The 12,988-nt window shown below is 42.8% G+C and overlaps 1 protein-coding gene across 1 annotated transcript in view; it reads left to right on the top strand.

Annotated features, from left to right (window-relative positions):
* RPS6KA5 (ribosomal protein S6 kinase A5) overlaps nucleotides 1-12,988 on the top strand; it is a 133,251-nt gene that overhangs the window by 22,856 nt on the left and 97,407 nt on the right. The window contains exon 2 of the mRNA XM_066344082.1: nucleotides 9,845-9,916. Within this exon, the coding sequence (XP_066200179.1) occupies nucleotides 9,845-9,916 (72 nt within the window). The remainder of the gene's footprint in view (nucleotides 1-9,844; nucleotides 9,917-12,988) is intronic.

A 12,988-nucleotide genomic window follows, 5' to 3' on the forward strand; every position in this document is an offset into this window, starting at 1 on the left:
CTTGTTAGGCTTTGTTTTTCCTCCCCCTTTGTTTTTTTAAGTCAGTGAGCAAGTGTCTCAAAGAGAAAGACAAGGTTTTGTGTAGCGAGTTTAAGTTTTAGTAGTTGTTCTATAGAGCCTAGGTTTATGATAAGTTATGGCTTAATTATTTCAGTTTCAGCAGCAGCAGCTGTTAAGTTTCTCTTCCTATTGCTTTCACAACTAAATCTCACAATGTTACTTTTTAAATAATTGTTCTCCTTTTCTTCTGAAATGAAGAACAGGTCAGAAAACAAATGACATATAATAACATGTTCCTTGATAGTGGCAAATTGGTTTTAAATGCTGGATCATCGTGTTGTTGGTGTTCTCTTTGTGCTCTGATTTCATGCTTATCGCTATAGTTATCACAAAAGACTGATGTGTAAACACAAGTGACACTATCCCAATTTACAGTGGGAATACAGGTAAGTATTGCGAAACATTTGTGCTTGCTTAATTAGTGTGTTTTTCCTTTTTGGTAAAAGTATCAAGGTAAATTGAGTTGCTTGGTGAGCGTAGAATTAGGAAGAAGGAAGTTGGTTGTGTACTCTTAATAGGTAAGATATAAAGTCGCAGGAGTACTGAACACCGTCTCCAGGATAAGGGTCCAGCATCTCCTGCACGGGTGTTCCTTCCTAGGGGACCTGTTATCTGAAACTACTGATTACTGATTAGGTTATCCCTGGAAAATGCTAGAGACCCATTGCTCAATTATTTTTTGTTTTTAATTTTGTTCGGTCTGTCTTTTGATTACCTATTCTATTTGTTTTTGTTTTTGTATTTTTCTGAAGTTAGAAGCAAGGAGGCAGAGAGACAGACTCCCGCATGCTCCCGACCGGGATCTACCTGGCATGCCCACCAGGGGGCAATGCTCTTCCCATCTAGGGCATTGCTCCGCTGCGGTCGGAACCATTCTAGTACCTGAGGTAGAGGCCATAGAGCCGTCCTCAGCGCCCGGGCCAACTTTGCTCCAATGGAGCCTTGGCTGGAGGAGGGGAAGAGAGAGACAGAGAGGAAGGAGAGGGGGATGGGTGGAGAAGCAGATGAGCACTTCTCCTGTGTGCCCTGGCCGGGAATCGAACCCAGGACTTCCATACGCCAGGCCGACACTCTACCGCTGAGCCAACCAGCCAGGGCCTGAATGACTATTCTTTAAGTACTTAAGTTCTTTCTATGAAGATGGTTTAAATCTTTCTACACTGCTTACAGTGATTTTTATTTTGGAGACTTGCGTGGACCTCATTTCATAATCCGTTGTGCATTTTAGCCTAGCTGATGTCTGAGGTATCTGCCTCTTGTGTCAACGCACTGCCTCTCTGGCGGGAGGGCTTTGTGTCCACTGGAAAGGCTATAAGCCTTTTTCCATCCTTACCAAGTCTCGATCCTTCTCTCCGTCCTTCAGTGCTTCTCTAACCCTCTTTGTTCTGGGTCCCATTCCTGATCACCTCACGGAGGATTGGCTCCGCGGGAAGCCCCTCCCCCCTCCACTTTTCCCAGCCTTCCCCATTTTGCCTTTGTTCACCTGCCTTCTAAGGTGGAAAATGTTTCATGTGATCCTTCCCCATCTTCCCTCTGATATCCCATTCATTGAACAGAACTGTCTCGGTCCATTGGTTTTAAGGATGTTGTTTTGTTTTCCCATCCCTGTCCTTACACCCTGCCCTCCCTGCCTGGACTTGAGGATACTGTAACTTGGGAACCGCCTGATGGCAGAAGTCCATCGGGCAGGTGTTGGTTGAGGTGTGTCGGGCGGGATGGAGAATGAGGACTTCCAAGCCTCGCAGGGAGCACCAGCATCCTAGCGCCTCTATGTGGGCACCAACCTCAAGCTCTCTGAACTGTGGTTTAGGGTTTTATGGAGGTGATATTTCGTAGGCATAATTGATTAAATCTTTGACCATTGTTGATTACCTTAATCTCTAGCCCACCCACCCCTCCCAAAAGGAGAAAGGGGAGGCTGGGGCTGAAAGTCCTAGGTTTATTTTTTTTTTTAGCAACCAGCCCCCCATCCTGAAGCTGTCTAGGGGTTGGGTTCCCAGTCACCAGTCATCCTGTTAGGTAGACACAGCTCCCACTCTGCCGGTCCCCGAGCTCCTGGGAGCTCTGCGCCAGGAACTGGGGACAAAGACCAAACAGGCATGTCTAGTTGTACCACAGTTTGACTTCACTGATAATCAGTTTTCTATCAGACATTCTTTTCTAGATTTTCTAACCATGTCTCTGGCTGTATTTCTTCTTACATCCCAACCCTGATCTTTACTAAGACTCACCCTCCTTTTCGGGGGATCTCTGGAAGGGCTTTCTTCTGCACGTCTAGCCATTGCCCATCTCTTAATAACCTTGTTCATTTTAGGAGAGGAAAAATAATTTTTATTCTCTACCTTTGTAAGTTCTCAATCGGGACCTCTGTAACAAAAAACAATAACAAGAGAAAACTATACAAATTTAATATTAATTTTATGCGACACGGGAGCCTTCGTAAGGAAATGACCCGAAGAAACCTTTAAGCCTGAGCATGCTCACATGAGGTTTGCTGAAGAGTGGAAAGGGGCGTGATAGGACAAAGGGTCTGAGGAAGTGCAGTAAACTGAGGGACCCTTGGGGCGGCCTGTTTGTTCAGACTCCTCTCTGTGTCCCTTGTCTTCAGAGATAAGGATGCTTTTTTCCTCTGGGGAGCAGGAGGGCACCTCTCACGGGAAGGTGGAAGCCCTGCTTCGGAGGAAGGTCAGAGAGTCCTTCCTGCACTCGCTGTTACTCACAGCCCCGGAGCTTACAGTACTCAGTGTGCCACGGCGCTGTAATTTGGGGGGAGCGTGTCCTGAGTCCTGTCAGCATTCCGTCTCTTCTCTGCAGACCTTTAGTTCCTTGTCTAGAACAGCCCGCATGGCACTCCTTTTAGGATGTCCTGCCATTACTTCAAAATCAGGGTTAAACCCACAACTTCCCCTTTCAACCTTCCCTTCCAACTTCCTCTTCCTACAAGATTCTGCCGGGTGTTTCTCCTCAGACCTGACCCTCTCGGTCACTGCAGTCACCTCGGCACCTTTTAGCCTCAGTCTCTCCCTGCTGCTGTGCACATGCTGCATCACTGCCGGAGTCATCTGTCTAAGACCTGACTTGCAGCTTGTCGCAAAGCACTATTGCTTAGGGATTCAATTAAAACAAATTAATCTGGCATTCCAGATTTTGAGTCAGCAAGTTTCATGTACTTATTTGACGTTATATTTTTACTGTTTTCCCCACATAAACCAATAATAGCTCCTCTCATTATTCTCCACTAGGAAAATACTTATTCCTACCTAGGCCTTTGCTCTAGCTGTTCTTCTAGCTCAGAATTCTCTAGCTGATGTCTCATCTTTGTCATTTCAAATCCTGTCCTTAGCTAAAGGCCTAACACCTATTCAGGTGTTACTAGGCATTCCCTGTATATGTGAAATGAGTGAATGAGGGCCTGTATTCCCAATGAGCGTTGCTAACTAGCTTCGCATGATAATAAAACTCCCCTTAGTGTTCACAGACGCCATTATCCTTTCTATTAAATTACGTTTCTCATAGCTTATTGCAAGTTTAACAAGTGATTAATTTATTGGATAAAATCTGGTATGTGAGTGCCTTAGTCAAATACCAGAAACCTTACTTTAAATGGCTTCAAAAGCATTCTTGTCTTTATTTGTATTTTAAGTATAAAAAGCTTTTAGATTAAGCCTTTTCTTATCTTTAGCACATGTGAATCATTGGATCTAATCATGTGTTTTACCTGATTTTCCTCCATAAGAGTGGGAAGTTCCAAGTTAAATATCTCACAATTAAAAAAAAAAAAGATCTGGCCTGACCTGTGGTGGCGCAGTGGATAAAGCGTCGACCTGGAAATGCTGAGGTCGCCAGTTCGAAACCCTGGGCTTGCCTGGTCAAGGCACATATGGGAGTTGATGCTTCCAGCTCCTCCCCCCCTTCTCTCTCTCTGTCTCTCTCTCTCTCTCTCTCTCTCTCTCTCCTCTCTAAAATGAATAAATAAAATTAAAAAAAAAAGATCATAGATAATATGCCTTATGAATTACATTTACTAATAGAATTGCCTAGAAAGTTCAGTGAGAAGCCATTTTTCAATCACAGATTTATGTCTAAGATCCTGGAAGAATACGCCAAGGATTCTGAGTCTACTTTAGGCCTATTTATATTATCTATTTTTTTCAAACCCTTGCACATACATTATTTTATAATAAATAATACAAACAACAAAGCTTTTTAAATTTGAGAGAAAAGACAATTATCTATTAGTCTAAATTTATTATTTAAAAAATTATATTAGTCAGCCTGACCAGGTGGTGGCACAATGGATAAAGTGTCAGCCTGGGACGCAGAGGACCAAGGTTCAAAACCCTGAGGTCACTGGTTTAAAGCCCAAGGTCACTGGCTTGAGCAAGAGGTCATTGGTTCTGCTGGAGCCTCCCCCCCCCAATCAAGGCACATATGAGAAAATCAGTGAATAACTAAGGTGCTGCAATGAAGAATTGATGCTTCTCATCTCTCTCCCCTCTTGTCTGTCTGTCCCTATCTGTCCCTTTCTCTGTCTCTGTCTCGCTAAAAAAAACTAAGTTCTATCAGTCATATTTTTCCACATCACAGATACCCATGTTAATTCTGTACAAGGATTCGAAGGATCTAGTGATAAGTATGAGGAACCAAGTATTGATATTCATTGCTAATACAAGATGTTTTCTGTAACTACTGTTGATAATCCAGACTTTCCTAAAGGGAATCATTTAAATATTGAAATTTGTTTGAGTTTGACAAAGATATTTTTTTTAAAATCCATTGACTTCTCATAAAGGGCTTAAATTCAGTCTTAAAAGTGATTTCCTAACCAGAAAGTATGCATTATAATGGATAACACTAATCAAGAAGTAAAGGATTTTCAATGGTATAGTTCCTTATATTTTAATAAGAAAAACATTGGTTAAAATTGCTTTGTGAAAGCATTTCAACTGTTCACATTTATCTTTTCTCAATGAATCAACTTAGTAATACATTACTGTGAAACATCTATACGTGCTCTTGAGGAGAGGATCTTTAAACATTAACAGCAAGAGAAAGGCTTAAAGTTGACAATTTTAGAAATACTTGTTTTAGTCTAAGTGTACTAATATTTAACATTCATGTGCTGTGGGCTTCAAAATAGCTGTCAGATATAAACCACTGATGTGGTCATACTGTTATGTACCAACTAAATAGCTCTAGTCGAAGTTTTTAAAGTTTCTTGCTATTCTTTGTTATTTTATGTATTTGTGAAGAGTTTTCATGGGGCTGAGGGTGTAATTTTGGTGCCTTTAAGCTATTATGGTCAGAAATCGAGAAACACCCAACTCTGCCCAGCCAGTCTACCCTTACCCCTCAGGAGTCACAAGGGGACTGTCTGCAAAGAGCAGTAGCCAGTGGGACACAGAGTACCTACCACACTAATGAGAGTTGTGCCAACTTCCAGCAGCCTGTTAATCCAGGTGGCACTGGTGGCTGTAGTTTAGGCCTAAGCCATAAGTGAGGACTCCTACTTCCCTTCCAGCCCCATCTAATTATAATCTTGGGACTAGCATGTTGAGGAGTCTGAGTTAGAATGTTAGAGGGGAAAACAACTAGTGAGTGAACATCAAGTCCTCAAAGAACCCCTGAATCTGCTTAGTTAACTACTATCTCTAGTGGAGAAGTGCAGGAGAAGAGTCATGTGGCCTCAGAGGGTCTGGCCAGGCCAGGCAAGAAGTTTGAGGCAAAAAAACCAAACAAAAAAACCCCACACAAAAAAATCTTGTGTGGATTCCGTCTACTACTAACGGTGCCCAGTCAGAATTTTGGACTCTTAACTACTTAGATTAGTAACCTGTCCTACTTTGGGGAGAACTAGACAGGGGAATGGGCAGAGGCATTCCTGGCACAAGAAAAGGAGCTTCTACCACCACAGTGGAGTGCATTCACTTTCATGTATGAAGAAAGGCAGTGGGCAGTCCTGTCTCAATATAGCACAGGCCTATTTCTGGAACAGTCTGGTCCCAGTTATGCAGGTAGCTACACACCGTATGATCAAAATATTATTTTGGATTTTACTAAGACATGTAATGACTCAGAAATGCAGAAGATTTCTGTAATTGGCTGATGTTTATTTCACCTCGAGTGTGAAATAAACTATGTAAATATTTTAAGCCTTGTTCTAATAAATATTATTATTGTTGCTGGGAGGTTTGAGCTCTTGATCTTAGGTTAACAGTTTAATTAAGATAAATGCAGTTTATTTTTAGATTTTCATGCTTAAAGGCTTCTAATTACAATGACAAATAATAGCGTAGAAATGAGAACCATTTGGACGCTTAGACTCACATGCTTGATTGTGGGTTTGTCATTGCTTAGGATTCTATATAATGCCATATTAAATATTTCCATTTATGTGTTTTGTCTTTAACACAATGAAAAAATATTTATAATAATAAATATTCCCCCCATGCCTAAATATGATAGAACTGCCTATTGACTTGCTCCCATTGTGTGTGAGCACTTCCTTTGCCTAACACCCTGGTCGGCAAACCGTGGCTTGTGAGCCACATGTGGCTCTTCCACAAAATACCACGTGCAGGCACTACCTCGATAAGGAATGTACCTACCTACAGTGTGTCTGTAAAGTCATCGGTCACAGGAAAGCAACAAAAGATGATAGAAATGTGAAATCTGCACCAAATAAAAGGAAAACTCTCCCAGTTTCATACCTATTCAGTGCAGTTCGATGTGGGCTCATGCACAGATTTTTTAGGGCTCCTTAGGTAGCTAGCCCGTATAGCCTCTACAGACTCGTCACTGACTGATGGCCTACCAGAACGGGGTTTCTCCACCAAACTGCCGGTTTCCTTCAACTGCTTATCCCACCGAGTAATGTTATTCCTATGTGGTGGTGCTTCGTTATACACACACCAATATTCACGTTGCACTTTGGTCACGGATTTGAATTTAGCGAGCCACAGAACACACTGAACTTTCCTCTGTACTGTCCACATCTCGACTGGCATGGCCATGGGCTGCTCCGCTGTATACACGGTGTTCCGTCATCATCTGTGTATGCGCACATGCTGCCACATTATCCTACAGAAACTGGGAGGGTTTTCCTTTTATTTGGTGCAGATTTCACATTTCTATAGTCTTTTGTTGCTTTCCTGTGATCGTTCAAAAGTGCACTGACTTTACGGACACACTGTATATAGTTTAAGTTTAAAAAATTTGGCTCTCAAAAGAAATTTCAATCATACTGTTGATATTTGGCTTTGTTGACTAATGAGTTTGCCGACCACTGGCCTAACAGATGTAATGTAAAAAGATCAAATGATATGATATCAAGTTCAAGATCTCTGAGATAGGACTATATCATACACCTTTTTACTTTTGTTTTACTCTTTGAAGTTAACTTGCTATTGCATTAGTTGAAGTTAAAGTAGAAACTACTATTGTTGATGGTAAGAAGACTTTTGCTACTTATTAATGTCAGAATAGGACCCCTACCAGAGAACTTCTTTGCAAAGAAACAACTATAAAACCTGGAGTTAATACAAAAAGCAGCAATTTAAGGCACTCAAGAGCAAACAGAAACAGATAGGCTCTGGTGGGGAGGATACAGTTGGAGGAAGGGAGCTATAAGAAATAACTTGGGGGCCCTGGCCGGTTGGCTCAGCGGTAGAGCGTCGGCCTGGCGTGCGGGGGACCCGGGTTCGATTCCCGGCCAGGGCACATAGGAGAAGTGCCCATTTGCTTCTCCACCCCCCCCTTCCTCTCTGTCTCTCTCTTCCCCTCCTGCAGCCAAGGCTCCATTGGAGCAAAGATGGCCCGGGCGCTGAGGATGGCTCCTTGGCCGCTGCCCCAGGCGCTAGAGTGGCTCTGGTCGCGGCAGAGTGACGCCCCGGAGGGGCAGAGCATCGCCCCCTGGTGGGCAGAGCGTCGCCCCTGGTGGGCGTGCCAGGTGGATCCCGGTCGGGCGCATGCAGGAGTCTGTCTGACTGTCTCTCCCCGTTTCCAGCTTCAAAAAAATACAAAAAAAAAAAAAAACAAACAAAAGAAATAACTTGGGGCCTGACCGGGCAGTGGCACAGTGGATGGAGTGTTGGACTGGGACCCAGAGGATCCGGGTCGAGACCCTGAGGTCGCCAGCCTGAGCGCAGGCTCATCTAGTTTGAGCAAGGCTCACCAGCTTGGACCCAAGGTCGCTGGCTTGAGCAAGAAATCACTTGGTCTACTGTAGTCCCCGGTCAAGGCACATATGAGAAAACAATCAATGAACAACTAAGGTGCCGCAACAAAGAATTGATGTTTCTCATCTCTCTCCTTTCCTGTCTGTCCCTATCTGTCCCTCTGTCTGACTCTGTCACAAAAAAAACAAAAACAAAAACAACCCAAAAAACTTGGGCTTTTCTCTATGTAGCTTCAGGCTAAGTACAGCCCATACTCTGGGGACTCTGGTGGAAAAACAACAGTCTCTCTGGTCAGGGAAACTGGAAGACTGAACCCGGTTAACCTTGACCACTGAAGACAGTGGAGGAATCCCAGGAGAAGAGCGAGAGAAGGAAGGGTCCTCAGATTTTGTGTACACACATCTGTGAATGACCTCTGAACTAAGCAGGAATACAACAGACTCGGAGTGGCCCCGCTAACGACAAAAAATCTAAACTGGGCTAGAGCTGCCTCCCAAGAAACAGGAGCCAAACCGAGATATTAGCCTGCTAAAACGAACACTAAAACCAGCTCTCATTGGAGAAAAAAAATAATCTAGAGTTTTCACAAGTGAACATTTATAAAGGTGTTCAGGTCAGAAAGACATGAAAGGAATGGTCTGCCAGTCTCAGATAACAGCTTCGAGGACCGTTGTCAGGGTTAAGATCTCTGTACCCTACCTTACTGCAGTTATAACTGCTAGGTCTCCCAGGTGAGATTAAGACAGAAGACAGAATGAAGCGAAGAAGTCCATTATGACAAGCTTGATCTTTGGTACCTTACCCCAGACTGAAACCTTGCCTTGGGTGAGCTGAGCTGGACCACATGAATCTGCTTAAGATTCCCAGGTCACTTCACCCTAAGCGGATACTCTCTAAGCTTGTTCACTGGAATCTCACCATTCTTATGTAAGTAAAGGCCAGGAACAGAAACTTGGGGTGAAAAAGAGTGTTTTTATAAGCCCAGGGCTGCTCTTTGCAAGCCCAGCATTGGGTTTTCCTAAGATCTGGGGCTTGAGGTATCAGGAAGGGCAGAACCTCTCCTAAGCTCTGCCTTACCTCACCAGCCAGTGGCGACAATCTGGATAGAAAAGCAATACCAGACCGAATAAACTCTCAGCAGCTAAGCCAAAGACAGGAGAAGCCAAAGAGCAGACCTTGAGGAAGCTGGCGCTGACGTCCTCCTCCCTGGGAACCTCGACCACCCCCTTCCACCAAGTACAGGAGTCGCCAGTTCCCTTCTTCCTGAGCCCTGTTCAGTTTTCACTTCGTATCTATCTACACAGTAGAATTTGTGTCTATTTTCAGACTATATTGGGTTATAGTCTGTTAGTACTTTGTTTTTATGTTAACCTTGGTACAAATAATATGTAGATACTACATAGTTCTTTAAAAAGTCTTATTGTAACATATAGCACACAGAAAATGACAGAAAACATAGCTGTTCAGCTTAACAATTAATTACAGAGTGAACAATGGCTTAACTACCTACGTCAAGAAATACAGCATTGCTGGGGTCTCAGAAGTCCCCGCGGGGCCCCTCCTGTTACTAATCCCTTTAATTATTGTTTTTTCTCTTTGTTTTTTAGCAAATTTGACAGGACATGCAGAGAAGGTTGGGATTGAAAATTTTGAGCTCCTGAAGGTCCTAGGAACTGGAGGTAAGTCTTGAGTTAGTTCCTTTTGGGGGAAAAAAAGTTCTTGTTATTCCTGTGACAAAGGATTGACATTCCCAGTGCAGAAATTAGGTAAAATTTAAAAAGCATAAGGAATCCAACAGGAGAACTGTCAAAGAACATGAACAAAAAAAAAGAAAGAAAAGAACAACAACAACAAAAAGAACATGAACAAATGATTCACAGAAGAAATACAAAAGGCAGAATTTGAAAGAATTAGCAAGGATTTAGAAAAATCAATCTCTTTTACCCTGCTGTTGGGAATGTAAATTAGCTCAGTGTTTACATAGGAGACAATATATTTTTTTTAAATCGCTAACATTTATAGAGAACTTGTTACTTGCTAAGTACTGTGTTAAGTGCTTTATACTGATTGACTCATTCAGTTAACTTAATTGACATTCGATGATCATTATTTTGAATAATGAAAAACTCAAGACTCTTTAGAAACCCAACAATACGAGTTGGGTTAATAAATGGAACAGGGATCTATATGTTCTATAATCCATAAAATTGGATTGAAAGGATCTGTACTTGCTAACATCTTTGAAAGTCCTCGTAATGTAATAAGTATAAAAAAACCCACCAACAAACACAGAAGAGAATTTACAATACACCATTTCCATAATGTAAAAAATTACGAGTCCATATCTACCCGTGTCTGGGTGTCGGGAAACGTAGCTGGGTTAGACACCAGATTGCCAACCTTGGTCGTCCCTTGCCAACCTTATGGGTGGTGGGGTTATAGATGATCTTGGTTTTCTGCTTTATACTTATCTGTGCTGAGCAGTTTTACTGCTATTGTTCTTGCTGCTTAAGAGTCAGGCCTCATGGGTGTTCAAGATCTCCACACTTAGAAGAGCCCCACATTTGGTCTAACGCTCTGCGCTCGCTCTTCTGAAATTCTAAGGAACAAGGCAGCCCCGGTTGACGTTCTGCACTGGCCGCGCTTGCATAGCTTGGTCGGGAGTGCGCCTCGTGTTCCCCGCTCCCCCGCAGCGCGCATGCTCATTCATTTCCCTTCCTTCAGGTGGACGTGGGAGCGGGACTTCACCTCGCTCCACCCATCCACTCTAGGCCGGTTGTCTCTTTCCCTGGAGGGACAGAGAGAAACCAGGGGACACTGTTTTTCTTCCCTGCTTCACACTCTCAGGGGCCAGCCGGCCTCCCGGAGCCGATGGATGGCTGCTGTCCATATGAGGGTTCTGCCCAGTCTGGGGGAAAGTCCTTTATTTTGGGCTTTCACAATCAAACCCAGCCACTGCCCTAAATACCCATGTATGTGCTTATATATACATCTACAGATACGTTCCTATCTGGAATTTGTCTTTAGCTCACTTGGTATTGAGCCTTCATGCCTGGGGTTCAATATCTGAATAATTCTGTTATCCCTACCTTTGTTTTCTTATTTCCAAGGCAGCATCTGCTCAAAGGGGAAGGAGGGTCACAGTCCTGTGGTGACTCAATAGGAATAGTGCCTATGCCATCTTGTCCAAAGCTTTTTTTTTAAGGTCGTCTTATATTTTAGTCACAGAATCTGTTTTATGTGCATGTCTTATATTTTAATAGCGTTATTGCAATATAACTCACATACAATGTAGTTCACCCACTGAAAGGGTACACATCAGTGGTTTCAGTATATTCACAGAGTTATACAACCATCACCACAATCAATTCTGAACATTTTCCTTACCATGGAAGAAGCCCATTAGCTGTCACTTCCCAAGCCAACCCTGAACAACCACTGAACAGCCCTCACCTGCTTTCTGTACCTAATGCCCTTTTGGGACACTTCACATAAATTGAATTGTATGGTATGTCGTTTTTACATATGGTTTCTTTCATTTAGCTTGTTTTCTAGGTTCATCATGTTGTAGCATGAATCTGTACTTTTTGTTTATAGCTTAATAATTATTCTGCTGTATGGATATAACACATTTTGTGTAGCCATTCATCAGTTGATGGACATTAGGGTTATTTCTGCCTTTCAGCTATTATAAATAATGCTGCTGCGAACATTAGTGTACAGGTTTTTGCGTGGAAATATGTTTTAATTTCTCTTGGGCATATACTTAGCAGTGAATCTCTGTTTTATATGATAATTCTGTGTTTAATTTCTTGAGGAACTACCAGGACTGTTGAAAATGGCCACACCATTTTATATTCTCAGCAGCAGTGTGTGAGTGTCCTGATAAATCCATATCCTTGTCAACACTTGTTATTAACTACTTTATAACTTTTTGTTATAGTCGTCCTACTGAATGTGAAGTGGCCAGGGTTAGTTTTTTAAGAATAAAATTTAATTGGCTCAGCGGTAGAGCGTCGGCCTAGCGGGCCTAGCGTGTGGAGGACCCGGGTTCGATTCCCGGCCAGGGCACACAGGAGAAGCGCCCATGTGCTTCTCCACCCCTCCCCCTCTCCTTCCTCTCTGTCTCTCTCTTCCCCTCCCGCAGCCAAGGCTCCATTGGAGCAAAGATGGCCCGGGCGCTGGGGATGGCTCTGTGGCCTCTGCCTCAGGCGCTAGAGTGGCTCTGGTCGCAACATGGCGACGCCCAGGATGGGCAGAGCATCGCCCCCTGGTGAGCACAGCGTCGCCCCATGGTGGGCGTGCCGGGTGGATCCCGGTCGGGCGCATGCGGGAGTCTGTCTGACTGTCTCTCCCTGTTTCCAGCTTCAGAAAAATGAAAAAAAAAAAAAAAAAAGAATAAAATTTATTAATATTTCTTGTCTGGCTTTAAAGATAAAATCATTCAGGTTAGCTCACTCATTTTTCCGTTTTCTGATATTTTACATGAAGTCATAGATATTTAAATATTTTGAATGCAAGGTTATATTTAACTTCCCTCTTACGTTTATTCTACTTTTAAGTGATTCTTTTTTTATTTTATTTTTCAACACTTAATATTATTTTGTATTAGTTTCAGGTGTTTAAGTGATTCTTGATATAAGAATGAGCTTATCTATCTTTGCTGTAGGAGAGGTGTAATAGTTTGTGAGACAGTAAGAAATCCTTGACAGAAAAATATTGCATGCTTAAATTATAATCTATATTCCTTG

Source organism: Saccopteryx leptura, chromosome 6 (assembly GCF_036850995.1).
Source record: "Saccopteryx leptura isolate mSacLep1 chromosome 6, mSacLep1_pri_phased_curated, whole genome shotgun sequence".
NCBI lineage: Eukaryota > Metazoa > Chordata > Mammalia > Chiroptera > Emballonuridae > Saccopteryx > Saccopteryx leptura.